Raw genomic sequence first — 16,041 nt, forward strand, 5'->3', positions numbered from 1 at the left:
TAAAGTTATGTTTCACCTCATAATATTAGGTTATATTATTAGCTCCCATAATATTTTGACTTTATTCTTGTAATTTCATAACCTTTCCCCAACTTAATTTTCCAAAAATTGCAACTTTTGTTTGTTTCTCTTATTTCTCATAATGCGTGACTTAATAACAATAATAAAATAATATATAAAATATATATAATAATATATAAAATGAATAATATACAGTATTATGTACTATAACATGTTAAATATTATAAATAAATAAATATTTAATATATATATATATATATATAAATAAATATTAAAAAATAACATCTTTTTTTAATATTTCAACTTTAAGCTTCTAAAATTCCTCCCTTCTCCCACACATTAGGACTTTTTCCACTTAATACTGTAAAAAACGATATGTTTTAAAAACACAACGATTCGATACGGCGTACAAACGCTACGATTCGACATGATTCAAAGGTTCCATTTGTCGATGTCGACGTTACTCTTACATTACAAAATAAAGAAGCCAATTGTATCTGAGTGTCATTCTTACAGTATTTTCAAACGTGTGAAAGAGCACATCATTCAGGTGCAATGATTAAAAATATATATGTATTAAAAATGAAATTATTTTTATAATAACTACATCATTTTTTGTAAAGGGATACAAAGTTTGGAAATATGGGCCATTCTTTTATTCCAAAAAATTATATATATTCCGATATCCCACAATTTTTGCATGTTTTATGACATCGGTGACTTGTTCCACGGTCCTTGAACGCACCATTTGACTTTGCATTGCATCTTCTCCCAGGATGCACAGGTAAGACTACTTTGCCGTATTTGTCGGGTTTTCTTTCTCCTCATATTTGGTCCCAAATGCTGGAACCCAGATCTTCCCAATCTCCCGACTGTGTGGCCAACATGCTAACCACGTGGCCACTGTGCGGTCTGTGCTTTTAATTTGATGTTGTTTTGCACAATACATCATAAATAAGACAAATCAGATGGCTTCAATGTACGTACGTTACGTGTGTGTTGAAAGTTTTTCCCGGTGACCAGCCAGCGCGATGCTAACGCTCGCGAGAGCTAATGATATTTGACACAAGCCCCCAAAATAGCTGTCCTCGCTATGCCTGCCTGCAACTAGTAGCTCCTAGCCCTATTTTAGCTAGCCGTCCAAAGCAAAAATCCGCCCAGCGACGGCTTGTATCTTAAAAAAAACACACACACTCGCTAGTTGGGACGCTCGGTACCTCTGTATAACGGACAATTAAAAAAATACCAGCAGTGCACCAGTAACTTCTCTCTTCTTCCCGGCGACGTACGTCGTGACAATTGGACTCACAGCGACACAAACAAGTTTGGTCTTTGTCGAGAGAGGCATCTGCTAGGGCTGTGAAGCTAAACTTACACTTTTCTTTGCCCATTTTGGCTCGACAGTTGGACTCGCTTCTGGCTTCACATCCTCACATCTGCCACGCCGCTGCGCCGGAAACATGAAGGTGCACTGTATGACAATAAAGTGACATTTAATTAATAAGCGCCAGATGTTTAAAAATCATTGCTAAAAATGAAGGACGGTGTAGCAGCGGCATGTGAGGGAGGATTGAGCGCGTGTGCTTTTAAGGGTTTTTTGGGGGGTTTTTTTAGTGAGCGAGAAAAATATAAATTTCATCTCACGTCAGGCTAATATTGTTGATTTATACAAAAATGACCCGTCTTCACGGGAATGTATTTGGTTAGTTCAACACGAATATGAAAGTCATGTTTGCTTAACTTGATAAACATCCAGGCACCCACTTGCACGTAGTCGGTGTAAATATTGTTCATTGAATATTTGATTTACCATCTGTGCATACATCTGTGCATGAGTGGCTGGCACCAGCATCGTTCAAGCGTGAATAAAATACACTAACAGACGTACCGACCTTGAGGAATGCTTACACTTACCAGTCCAGGGTGTAAGTCAGCTGGGATAGGCGGCATAGAAGATGGATGGATGGTACGGTGGTAACCATCTCTCTTTACATGCATGTAAATGCATTTGCTAAACAAACTGTGGTGAGCAGGTGGGGGGTTTGACACGTATTATCCCAGCTTGTTTGCACACTTCAAGTGCGGGCTATGCATATAAATGAGACGATGCACGAGTCATTAAAAGCCTCCGACGGAGAATGCCACGTACCCAATTGAAGAAGGGATAACTGGGGATGGAAATAACGCTGGCAAAGGCACTTTGGCTCTTGATGCTGCCTCAGGGTAAGATTTTATGCAACTTTTTTTTCTTATATTCTTATTTCATTTTTTTCATTATCTTATTTTATTGTTTGTTTTCATATCATATTTTCATTTGTATTTTTTCATGATGTATTTTACACTTTTTTTTAATTTGAAAAATGTCCCAAGTTACTAAATGGCTTAGTCGGTTGAGTGCAAACCGCTGCAAGCTTAGAAAGTTTAAACGTCATGTGAAATGGGAAATAATAAAATAAACATCAATCATTAAAATAGCATATAAGAATAATAATTGGCAAATAAATGGAATTACAGTGGGGGGGTGCACATGTAACGCATACGCCGAATTACACAACGAATAAACGACTTAAGTTACGGTAAACAGAACTAAAAGGCGGTTATTTTAGGATTTTTACCACCCTGTGTACAGCTTTCTGTGTTTTTGGCATTTTTAAAAACATTTAATCGAGCTTTTAATACACTGTAGCAGCCTGCCTCCTATTTATTTTATTGCCGATATCTGTGAGCCTATACCAAAATTGAGTCCAATTGAATTTTGGGCGGGGGAAATTGTACGGGATTTCAGTCAAATTTGCCATGGAAAAATAAAGAAATAAAACTACTTTTTTTAAATCTCTCTATGGCAGGGGTGTCCAAACTTTTTCCACAGAGAGCCAAATAGTGAAAAATGAAAGGATGCAACTTCGCCGCTTTGCGATTTTGTAAACCGACACATGTACTGTAGATATGCTAAGAAGTGATATACTCTATATCAGGGGTCTCAAACTCAATTTACGTGGGGGCCGCTGGAGATAGGGTCTGGTTGTGGCTGGGCCGCATGAAGTATTGGGAATAGGGCTGGGAATCTCAGCGTACCCTACAATACGGTATGATACGCGATGCACGGCTCCCGATAATGATAATATCTTGATACAGTGATAGGATGAAACAAAACAATAAATCCATTTCATAGTTTGTATTTTGCTGCATTCAGCTGGGATAGGCTCCGGCTTACTCGTGACCCTAATGAAGACAAGCGTTAGAAAAGGAGTGGAATTTTTGCAGCATATTTAAGCAGCAATGGCACAAAAAGAATGAGGATGTTTTAGCAACATAAGTGTAAACAGGATTTTAGTTTCGGTGTCTGAAAAACAGTAAAGCTATTTTAAACTCATTCAGAAAACACAACATCTCATGTCTGTCAAGTAGATCAATGCTATAAAGTAGAATCATATCAAAAAGAAATATTTTTTATAGCATTTACACTACTCCTCCATGTCTAGTCGCGGGCCGCAAAATATGATCCGGCAGGCCACAAATGGCCCATGGGCCGCGAGTCTGAGACCCCTGCTCTATATGCTCTAGATACTGTATACCTTTTTTTTAAAGTGCATCCCAGCTTTATGATATAGGTGAAAAAGTCTATTATTAGCATAAAAAAGAGAAAAGGAAAAAAAGAGAAAAAATAGGGCAAAAAAAGGAAAAAAAAAGGGGGGAAAAAAGAAAAAAAAATTTGCATGAACCTCTGGCTTTGCTTCTTTTTCCCCGTTTTTGCTGCTGTTCAAGCAACTATTTCAACTTTCTTCTTAAATAATCTCGGTACATTTTTGTCTCGTAATGTTATGACTTTACTCCCATAATATTCTCACTTAATTTTCCTATTCTAATTTATTTATATTATATTATATTATTATATTATATTATATATTTATTTTGCTTTGTTTGTGTCTCATAATATTACAACTTTTTTCTGTAATATTTCGTCTCTGTGCCACTAAAATGACATCATTCTTCCCCATAGTATTACGAGTTTATTCTGTTTTTTTATTTCTGCTGTTATTTTTAGGGATGTCCGATATTGGCGTTTTTGCCGATAACTGATGTGCCGATGTTGTTCAACTCTCAATTTCCGATTCTGATATCAACCGATACCGATACGATACCGATATGTGGGACTTTGTTTTAATGTTTGACTTTATTCTTGTAAAGTCACTGCTGAATTTTCCATTTTATCTGTTTTTTTAAAAGACACTTTTAGAATGTGTCAAGGGCCAATAAAATTCTTATTTTTTAATTTAGCCGGCAGAAACGGAAACTCTCGAGGTCATTTGACCTCCTTTAAGTTTGTTAGTGTTTCATTTGCACAAGATAAATGATTATTTCCAATATTATGGTGCGGTACAGTGAAGAAGCTTGAAGCAAGACGTTTATATTTGCCCACCTCAACATGACTGGAAAGGAGCAGGAAGAAGCAGAGCTTAAAGTGTTCAATCCAAGCCCTTTCGGATGTGGGGCACATTTTCACAATCGAATCATTCAATGCAAGACTTGTGTCAAACATCCAACACTGATAAAGTTAATAATCCTCATGTAAGAATTTCTTATGGACTATATTGTGGTTGTAGTTTGCAGAACTCGCTGTTGCCCGAGGAATATCCATCTTCTCCTGATAACAATATCCTTTTTACCCCCTTAGATTGTCATCTTGTTTTTATGGGAAAGTTTTAAACCTTTTCTTATAATAAGGTCTTTATCCTATCATCGCAAGACAGGACCTAAATAAATAAATAAATGGGAGCACTGCAGACAAATAAAAATGTGGAGTGTCCGTGATTCACAAGTTATCTTAACACAGAATACACTCGAGCACACGGGGTGGGCAAAGTGTGGCCTGGGGGCCATTTGCAGCCTACAGCTGTTTTTTTTGTTGGGTTTTTTTTGGCCCTCGGCACATTTTTAAAATGCAATTAAGAAATTAAGAATGTTTTTTTATGTGAAAAAAGAATAGTAATTTCACAAGAATAAAGTTGAAATATTAGAATAAAATTGTAATCTTATGAGAAAAAAAGTTTAAGTCGGAATATTACGAGAAGAAAAGGTCATGTTAGAAGCACAAAGTTAAAATATTTAATAAAAAAAGATGTTCTATTTTAAAGTCAGAATATTAAGAGAAACAGGTAAGGTTGTCATTTTTGGAAGATTTGGTGGAAAGAAGTAATATTATGTGAATAAAGTCATTGTATTATGAGGGGAAAATGTATGATAACGTTGAAATAGTTGTAAAATAAAAAAAAACAGCAACAATGAGAAAAAGAACAGTAATTTTACAAGAAATAAAGTCAAAATGTTAAAAGAATAAAGTCATGATATTCAGAGAAAAAAGTTGTAATCTTATGAGATAAAAAAAGTCATAATTTTACGAGAATAAAGACAATTTTACACAAGTAAAGTTGAAATTTTATGAGGAAAAAGTCATAATATTAGGACAAAGAGTTGGAATACTGTAGTACTCTAATAATGATAAAAATAATAATAATAAAGTAATAAATAAGTAATTGAAAAAAAAACAGCAACAATGGAAAAAAACAGTGATTTTACAAGAATAAAGTCGAAATAATGAGAAAATAAAGTCATAAAATTAAGAGAAACGAGTTGTAATCTTACAAGAGAATAAGTCATCATTTTATGAGAATAAAGGCATCACTTTACAAGAATAAAGTTGGAATTTTATGAGAATAAAGTTTTTATGAGAAAAATCCTACAAGAAAAAAGGGTGTCATTTTACGAGAAAAAAGTCAAAATATGAAAAGAATAAAGTCATGATATGAAGACAAAAAAAGTTGTATAAAAAAAATGTGTCGTGAACCGCGATGAAGCGAGCGAACACTGTCTGCCACCCTCGGTGGGAAAAGTTTGGACACTGCTGTAGATCATTTCTTCTTCCTACCTTCAGGTTTTGTAGCACCGTTGAAGTGCAGCAGCCGACGCCCAGAATCCCTGTTTGCATCACTCGAGGCGGATTTATTCCCTAAAAAACTGGTGCCCCCAGTGGACAGGTTTTCAGATCCAATCAACATAAACATCAGTATTGTGGTGATGGCCATTTTTGGAGTGGTGAGTCTCCGACGATCACCCATTTGCAAATCAAAACTCTACTGAGACTCCATTTAAGGTCAAAATGTCTCACATACAGGATGAAAAAGTCCAGACTATGACATCTTTCATATCACAGTCCCTGGTAAGTGTTCATGCATCACGACATACCACACCATGAAGAGTTTAGTCATGCTGGGAGGGGTCACAGTGGCTGGTCAACGGGCCGTTCGCCTGGCTGGTGGCTCAACAGCTCGTTGGTGGACACGCTTCCCTGAGATGACACAAGACCTAAAATATAACACCAAAATATCCATGTGCACATGTTCTTAGAGTAGCACCAGACACTGAAAAATAAAGAATAATCAGTAGATTGTCTATTATTTGGGCACACAAAAGCAACTGATTTCCTGAGAGTCATTATTCGTGAGTGACGTGACGTGATTGTAGGAGACAACGCTGTTTTTTTAAGCATTACTGTGTCACTTGGACTGAAATCTAAAAAAAAAAGATGAATTATGGCAAATCAAAAATACATATTTTTGACAAAGATATGCTTTTTGTTAGTCAACAAAAAAAAAAGGATACACAGCAATCCCTCGTTTATCGCGGTTAATTGGTTCCCGACGCGACCGTGAGAAGTGAATTTCCGCGAAAGTAGGATTCCTTATTTATGAATGGAACAGGAAACCCGCTTATGACCTTCTAAATACACGTTTTGGGGCGGCATGGCTCAGGTGGTAGAGTGCTCGTCTCCCGACATGACAATCCTCCGTGCTCCCGTGATCGTGTCGAAGTGTCCTTGGGCAAGATACTGAACCCCCCGTTGCTCCTGATGCTGCGTCATCGGTAGGTTAATGTGCTAGCAGTGTCAAAGCGATGTGAGCGCTTTAAAGACCATTTAGCACTTTTTAACATTATTAGAGCCTTCTAGACATGGAATAGCACCCCTAAAGTCACCTTTACACTCATATTACCCAATATAGTAGATAAGACATCAATAAGACATAATACAGACTCACACATGTAAGCATTAGGAGAGGTCCTTGTTGTTCTTGTTTTTAGACGGCACTTCCTGCTGGCGGCAATTTTCTCATCAATATGACATTACTGACACCTAGTGACCAGTGTAGAATACTACATATCACTTCTTTGAATGCATCTTCTGAATACCTTATATTTAGATTTTTGTTAATTTAGCCATTTTTATGCTTGAAGATGCTTAAGTCTTTATTCAACCACAAAACAGCATGATTTATTCATTAATATATTTTTGTAAAAGCGTGATAGAGCGAAGCTGCAAAATTCAATGTGTGAAAATGGCGAGGGATTTCAGTAATACAATTAAAAAAAAATGCTGCTTTGCATGAACATAATGAATATGCTTGTGACTGTTGCAGACGTGGAGAATAGAAGGGCTGCACTGGAATGAGGCGGAGTGTGGAACGAACAGAGTTTCCGTTCCTCGGGAACAGCTTTGGCTGCCAGAAATCCACATTGCAGAGTTGTATGTTTAAAATTTTTGAAAGTGAATGGTAAATTCGCAAAAATGACATTAATAGTTCATGACGTCAGCCATGACAAACTCGTTATCGCAGCAAAGCGTCATTTCCGGAAGTGACATAAGCGAAGTAACACCTCTCAGCTAAAGCCAAGTAAACAAAGCTTGTCGATTTATTTCGGTATATTTTTCATCAAAATAGCAGTTATGCAAAAGGGAGTGTTGCTGCTGGATGTTCATAGTATCCAAGTGATACCGTAAGTTTGTTTTCTTTTACAAAAGAGGAACGTTTAAGACAGAAATGGACGAAGCAAGTGCAGAGAACGAGAGACAAATGGACCCCCCCATCTCTTTTTTATTTTATTCTTCACGGTGATCATTTCACTGATGACTGCTATGAAGGAACACCTTTAAAGCATTACACGTGTTTTGAATGCGACCAGTCTTCATCTCCATGTCATAAGGCTTAAGTCCATGTTCTGCAAGTGGGCCACTTCATCTCCAAATGTTTCTCCATTCTTTACTCCTCCAAAACTATTGACACATCGCTCAAATCTTCGCTATAATGACTGCAAACATCCTCCGTCTCGTACACCGCTATGTTTGTGTAGCTGAGAGGTGTTACTTCGCTGAGGTCACTTCCAGAAATGGCACTTTGCTGTGACAACCAGTTCCTCATGGTTGCCGCCATGAACTATAAATGTAATTTTCGCTAATTTACCGTTCGCTTTCAAAAAACAAACATAATTACAAACAATATATGACATATTTAAGCAAAGTTGATAAATTATGTGAGTGACCCTTAAAGATGCTGTGCGTTAAATCAACACAAACCCCCTTCTAATCCCTTTCAGTCACTATTTCTCCTGTTTCTTCTAGAATGGGTGAGGATGAATCGCCCCAAACCACGTATGTCTCCTTACACAACACTGGGGACGTTTTTGACAACAAGCCCATCAGAGTGGTCAGTTCCTGCCGAATGCTCATCTACACTTTCCCCTTCGATGTCCAAAACTGCTCTCTGACATTTCAATCATATCTGCACTTTGGTAAGACCAACCGCTCACACCTTCAACACAGTGGAACACGTTTATGTCAGTTTATGTCAGTCAGCCGGTCTGAGGGTGATTGTCGACATAATCGAAACCGAAACTAACAAGACATAAACATTTACAGGAGTGTGAAAAAGTGTTTGCCCCTTTCCTGATTTCTTTTTTTTTTGCATGTTTCAGATCATCAAACAAATTTAAATATTAGTCAATGACAATACAACTGAACAGAAAATGCAGTTTTTAAATGAAACTTTTTGTTATTGAGGGAGAAAAAAAAATCCAAACCTACACGGCCCTGTGTGAAAAAGTGATTGCCCCCAACCCCACGTTAAAACATAACTTAACTGAGATGAATCGAGATCCTTCAGTGGTTATAACGGTTATAAAGCGATTTCTACAGCTTTGGGACTCCAGCAAACCACAGTGAGAGTCATTATCTACAAATGGCCAAAACATGGAACAGTGTTGAAACTTCCCAGGAGTGGCCGGCCAACCAAAATGACCCTAAGAGCACAGTGACGACACGTCCAAGAGGTCAAAAAAGACCGCACAACAACATCCAAAGCAGCACTGCAGGCCTCACTTGCCTTAGTTAAGGTCAGTGTTCATGACTCCACCATAAGAAAGACACTGGGAGAAAACGAGTTCCAAGACCCAAACCATTGCTGAACAAAAAGAACATTAAGACTCGGGCTGCTAAGGGTGGCCCAACCAGTTATGAGGTTTAGGGGGCAATCACCTTTTCACACAGGGCCATGTAGCTTTGGATTTTTTTCTCCCTAAATAATAAAACGTCTCATTTAAAAACTGCAATTTGTGTTCAGCTGTGTTGTCAGTGACTGATATTTACATTTGTTTGATGACCTGAAACATTTAAGTGTGATAAACATGAGAGAAAATAAAAAAGCAAACACTTTTTCACACCACTGTACTTGAAAAAAAGATGAGAAATAATAAAGCACTTTTGAAGTATAGTCATTTGTTGACATTGGTAATGAGTAATGAAATGTTCATGGTTTCTTTCAACACAACTGACGAAAGCTCAGTCGGTCTGATTTTGCTCAAGCTGCTGCACCAAATATTGCGGTTTTTGACATTGGAGTTTTCCGATTGTCGTTGAAAGATCTGGACATAAGACTGATTCAGGGTTCCACAGCCGAAGAGACCCTGCAGGCTTCCAAAGATCTCATCCGAACCAACGGGGAGTGGGAGCTCATGGACATCAAAGCAGCACCGTATGTCGACAAATTAAGAAGGGGAAGAAGCTCCTCTGAGATGAAATACCATGTGAGTACCTACCTAGCAAGAACAGTCGTCCCTCGTTTATAGCGGTTAATTGGTTCCAGACTTGACTCCGATAAGTGAATTTTTGCAAAGTAGGGTTCAATATTAATAAATTTAATATGTTCTTAGTTATAGCATAAAAAACATGTTTTTGACCTTGTAAATACTGTTTTTACCATTATTAGAGTCCTGTAGACATGAAATAACACCCCTATAGTCACCTTTACACTTGTATTACCCAATATAGTAGACGTAATAATACTGTAGAAGATAAGTCATCTTAGACATAAATAAAATAGACTGTGTTAGCATGGACAGGTACTTCCTGAGATGGCTATTGTCTCATCAGTGTAACGCTACTGACGCCTAGTGACAAGTGTAGAATGCTGCCCCTGTTTGTGGTTAAGGAGAGACTCACAATTAGTTAGGGTTGGACATCGAGTCTCAAACATCGATGGTAACTGGGACTAACATCACAATTCTCCAGGGATCGTTCAAATGTTTTTATTTTCATTCCTTGGTTCAATGCCCACTTCGTCGATGGCGGAAATAGCTGCAAACACGACGAAGAAGAGGGCTTCAAACGATGCACAAGCAGAGAACACATGCAGTGAACATTCACACAGCAGCTGCTGTCGGTCACTCTCTGCACTCAGCTACAGTCAAGTCTAGCTAGGTGACGTCACACGCGTCACTTCCCTGGCCCCGCTTCTTAAAGGCATACCCAAGTCACAGATACAGTTTTACACTTCCTATCACGTCTTCTGAGTGCCTTATATTTGTAATTTTGTCCATTTAGCCATTTTTATGCTTGAAAATGCTTAATTTAGGCCAAGAATACGTACAATTTGTTTAAATATGCAATTTTTTCGGACTGATGGCTGTATTCGACCACAAAACAGCGATCATTTATTAATTTTTGAAAAACCGTCATAGCGTGAGGGAGCAATGTTGGAACCGCGATGTAGCGATGGACGACTGTATCTACCAAGTTTGAACTACGTGGTATGGTGTGTATTTAGGATTAGGACATGCATACACACTAAAATACCCTTCAGTCGTAGTCTACACTCTATACTCATGTTTTGGCGTGTTTTGTCTTAAGATTTCTTCTGTTTGACCAGAAATTTAGCACTTTAAGAGTTCCACTTTACTTGCAATATTATTTCAGAGTGAGTAACAGAGTAAGAGTTGTGTTTCCTTCTGTAATGTAGCTAGCTAGCGGTAGTGGGGTGAGTAAGTCAATGAGTTATTGGACACGAGGACTCTTTGGAACAGCTCATCCACGGCTCGTGTATCTCTACCGTTCGCCATCACAGTATTTCAGCCATTTATACGGGGCATGAAGGGGCAATGTGATTTCCTTGCAACACAGCACCTTTTGCGTCTCATTTCAAGGGAGAACTGCCCATTGGTCTCACCTGAGTTAATCCCTTTGTCTCGTCCCAAGATTGTCCTAAAACGTCAGCCCATGCTGTACGTGGTCAACCTGATCATCCCCAGCTGCTTCCTCATCACAGTGGATCTCTTCAGCTTCCTGCTGCCTCCCCAGAGCGTGGACCGCTCCTCCTTCAAGATGACCCTTATCCTGGGGTACACCGTCTTCCTGCTCATCATGAACGACCTGCTGCCTGTCACCGGGGAGACCACGCCGCTCATTAGTGAGTGACTCCCCCCTCCTGTAAGAAATAACCTCATTTTTTGCCCCTGGGCTTATCCTGACTCAGCGTTTGTACCATATTTTATGGAGCATAAGTCATACCTTTTTTCATATTTTGGCTGGTCCTGCGACCATATAATTTAACAAGTGCTTCCTTGTGGTTAAAGTGGGGTGGTGGGTGGTTTTGGCGACACCGAGTGGCCGCAATAATTCATTGCGTTGAACTTGTGAATTGAATGATAGAGCATAGCGGACGGTTCTTGATACTTTCTAATAAGCTTCTGCCTTGGAGACTATCTGTAAGTAATGTGCAACCATAATTATATGTATATGATTATCTACACCTGTGCGGATTGAGGAATGTGGGATTTTAGACGGCAGTGTTGTTTAATTAAGACTAAATACTGTATGTCAAGATTCAAGATTCAAGAGTTTTATTGTCATATGCTTGCAGCGGCTATGTCAGCCACTAACTACTGTAAATACACGCGTAAATGCCGTCCCCCCACAGAGGCTGATGCTCTTTCATAAGTTTATTCTGATCTGAACACATCGACAGCACTTCAACTCCAACATCATACAGTCATGGAAATACTGATTAGACCACCCTTGTTTGATTAGACCGCCCTTGTTTCTTCAGTTTATTGATCCATTTTAATGTCTGGAACAACGAAAGGCACAAATATAGTTCATAAGAGTTGAATTTAATAGCTGATATCTAGCAACTTCCATGGTTTTCCTGATAATAACCAAAATCACGTAAGTTCTTACATGAATAGCTCTAGCACCGTCCTGCCAAAAAAATTAACTCTTATGAGCTATTTTTTGTCATCGTTATATTTGTCCAAACAAAGGTACCTTTAGTTGTAGCAGACATTAAAATGAACAAGAAACTGAAGAAACAACGGTGGTCTAATCATTTTTTCCATGACTGTATATGCACCCAGTGGCGGTTCTAGCTATGGGCCACATGGGCAATTGCCCAGGACGGCATTCTCCAGGGGGCGCCGCAGCAGAGGAAAGAAAAAAAAATCCTATTTACTAATTATTTACTAATGCTCAGCGCTCATCAAATCCTCATCAAGTCAGCACATACTGTATGTGTGGCAGATGGGCGCCCTCTACAGGCGAGATACTCGCGCCCCCATGCTGGTCAAACGTGAGCTAACGTCCACCACGTGATGTGGATCAAACCAAAGCAGCAGCGAGGTGGCGCGTGCCGCTGGGCCTCAGCCCTCAGGTTAATGACAAGGTAAAAAACGTAAATTACAACAGTTTTTGCTAAAAAAAATAAAACACATTTAAGTGTTAATATTGTATTATATGAATTATATCGGACACCTAGAGTCTCAAACATGTTATTTGATGATGATGATAAAAGTGCTGTTAATTTGTGTCAGCAAAAAATGGAAAATACAAAGTCAAAGCCATCAGGTGAACAATTTAGAAGAATCGGTGAAACGGGCCAAAGATAAAGGTACTGGGTGATAGCATAACTTTATGGTCACCACATTTTGGAATGTACAGTACAACTTTACTCGGTTGTCTCACTGCTGTTCATTTGTTTTCTTGAGTGAGAGTTTTAATTGTCTAAATGTGGATTTAAGTCAAATGCAATGTAAGGAGAGTTTCAGCTTGTGAAAAAAAAGGTGTGTTGAGGTGAGGAGAAGGGGGGCTGGGAGGGGTTGTACTTGAAGAATTTGTGCGCTGCAAAAAAATAATTTTCCTTTCTATTTATGTTGTGTTGAGTATTTTGTGCTTATTTAGTAATTTGTAGGCATTTGTGGCGCCACAGCTTCGATCCGCCCAGGGTGTCATTCAAACCAGAACCGCCACTGTGTGCACCTCCAGCTCATTAACGCGTCTCGTGTCTGCTCGTCATCCAAACTACACTTCCTCATTGTCACGCGACAACCGCGAGGTGCATCCAAGGACACTCGGAACATCACAACAACGTCTTTATTAAGCGCGTATGTGTGGTCTAAACAAACAGAAAGACAAAGAAAACCAGTAAGTGGCTATTATTATCACTAAGCTAACATAACTTACTCCGGAAGTACAATTTGCTGCATTTAAGTATGCTTGGAAATCCCAGAAAATACATCTGCACTCTAAACATGTGAATTAATTGTAAATTACGTGGTGTTTTTGATCGTAACTCATATTGGCTCATAATAACACGGGCAAAGTGTGATTGAAATACTATTAAGTGTTAGGCAAATACGTTTTCAGACGTGTGTGCTATTTTTTAGCTTGAGTTACATTTCACTTCATTCGGAACTGTTAATACATACATGTGTGTATATATACTGTATTATGTCCTGTCATTTATCTTTCTGTACATTAAATACAGTCAAAATGGGCAAATTTCACACAATGCTGATTAATCCTGAAGAATTCATTTGAAAACTGATTAATTTGGTTAAAATTTAACAGTGATAGTAAATCATTGAATTTTAATTCATTTGTGAATACAAGTTTTGGTGTTAAAATGCATCTGTTCAATATGTTTCTACACATCGGGATATTAATAGCAAGAACATTCTGACATTTATTAAACTAGTATGTTTTTATTGTATCCATATACTTACAAAATCTGACGTACTTCAGCTTTAGCATGTCTCCTTGTTGGTGTAAACATTGCCTCCTCCTGGCTTTTCTTCTTCTCTTGTGATGGTTGTTAAAAGCGGTGCCATGACACTCCTAAAAAAAAAAAAAAAAGTAAAAAGGTTGATGATGGTAGCTCGATCATTACGCATTTTTTGACTAATGCGACTGATACGCTGCAAAATACATTTCATTCCTCCACTTTGCACGTAAAACACACTCTTCATGTTTCATCCTCTGCGTGCAGATGTCTTTTTCGCCCTCAGTCTGGCTCTAATGGTGGCCAGTCTGTTGGAGACCATCTTTATCACCAACATCCAGTTCACCTCCACCCAGTACAGAGAGGTGCCTCGTTGGCTCAGCATCCTCGTCCTGCGTTACCTCGCCATCGCGGTTCATCTGCCGCCCCAGAAAGAAAGCAACAGAGTCACAGTGGTTCTCCAATCGCATGATAACGGTACACACAGATTTCAGATTGGAACATTTGTGGGTTGAAGGGGCTGGTGTTGTTGGTTCAACTTTCATTAAAAAGGCTTGTCTTTCAATGATCCCCCACTTTTCCAGAACTCCACATATGTACAAACAACAACATCAGCAGCAGCCCAGTGATGTCACATGACGGCGTCTCTGACAGTACTATTGAAGAGAAACCTGCTCCAGACCCCCAGCAGCACCTCGTGGATGAGCTGAGAAAGCTGAGCAATAATCTGACTGCCATCCGCCTGCACGTGGACAACCACTTCAAAGGCGCCAACACGTCCCAGGAGTGGTACATGATCGGGATCGTGGTAGACCGCCTGCTTTTTGCGATATACATCGTCTTCATCCTGGCCAGCTTCCTCACCATCATTTGTATCTGGACCTGGGGCAACTTGTGAGATCCTTGTTGAGAAAAGGGTAGAGATTTCATCGTTATCATCTGAAAATTGCCTTGGGTGCCACTGGCAACAACTTTCACGTTGCTGTTCTGCATGAAAAGTGCTCACCTCTAGTGATTGATGATGTATGATGATCCATGAACAGATGGAATCGTGAGTCACGGTGAAGAAGTCGTGTGCAAGTTTCACTTTTGCATCTCACAGCAGCTATGGTGCGTTCAAGGACTGCTGAACGAAGTGTGAAATCTCAACATTTAACAAAAAAAAAACATTATCGGTGAAGCATAAAGACAAACATGTAAAAACTGTCGGCTTTTTTCCAGTGGTCCATGCATGCTGTACATTTTACCTGTATTATTACATATTTATATATTACTACCGACTTGGGGTAAATCAGATGTTTCTGTGGCTAAAAAAACACAACTATTTTTTTTTGGGGGGGGGAATATAGCATAGAAAAAAAATATACATGTATATATATATATATTTGTTTTAAATACATGTGGAAAAAAATTCAAAAAATTATATTTTATACAAAATTATATATACAGAAGTATTTCTTATAAATTATAGATAAAATTTACAATTTGTATATAAAATAAAAATATACATGTATATATATATACATACATATACACATATATATGCACACACGTGTATATATATGTATATATATATACATATATATATATACACACACACACACACAGGGTGGGCCAATAAAATGTTACCACTTTTTAATCATACACAAGTTTTTGAAATGAGAACTTGTTCAAAAATTGTATTCACAGATTTGTAACAGAAACACCAAATTAACATTTGATACCAAAGGTTTCCCACTTTGTCTCTTGTTTTCTGCACAGTTCAATTGATGACATGTTCAAGCCACGCCCCTCTTCTGTGGATTACAGCTGCAACACGCACATTGACGTGTGTGTTGACATTGCCACACATTCTGTGGGGATA

The 16,041-nt window shown here is 38.5% G+C and overlaps 1 protein-coding gene across 1 annotated transcript; it reads left to right on the top strand.

Annotated features, from left to right (window-relative positions):
- Window positions 1-1,172: 1,172 nt before the first annotated feature.
- Window positions 1,173-15,627, top strand: LOC129188749 (5-hydroxytryptamine receptor 3A-like). Its single transcript, XM_054789705.1, has 9 exons — window positions 1,173-2,244; window positions 5,954-6,114; window positions 6,194-6,238; window positions 7,494-7,600; window positions 8,474-8,643; window positions 9,770-9,933; window positions 11,381-11,591; window positions 14,445-14,654; window positions 14,762-15,627. Exons 1-9 carry the CDS (start codon window positions 2,196-2,198, stop codon window positions 15,073-15,075), a joined length of 1,431 nt encoding a protein of 476 aa, XP_054645680.1. The 5' UTR covers window positions 1,173-2,195; the 3' UTR covers window positions 15,076-15,627.
- Window positions 15,628-16,041: the final 414 nt, after the last annotated feature.

This window comes from Dunckerocampus dactyliophorus, chromosome 10, assembly GCF_027744805.1.
Source record: "Dunckerocampus dactyliophorus isolate RoL2022-P2 chromosome 10, RoL_Ddac_1.1, whole genome shotgun sequence".
Taxonomy (NCBI): domain Eukaryota; kingdom Metazoa; phylum Chordata; class Actinopteri; order Syngnathiformes; family Syngnathidae; genus Dunckerocampus; species Dunckerocampus dactyliophorus.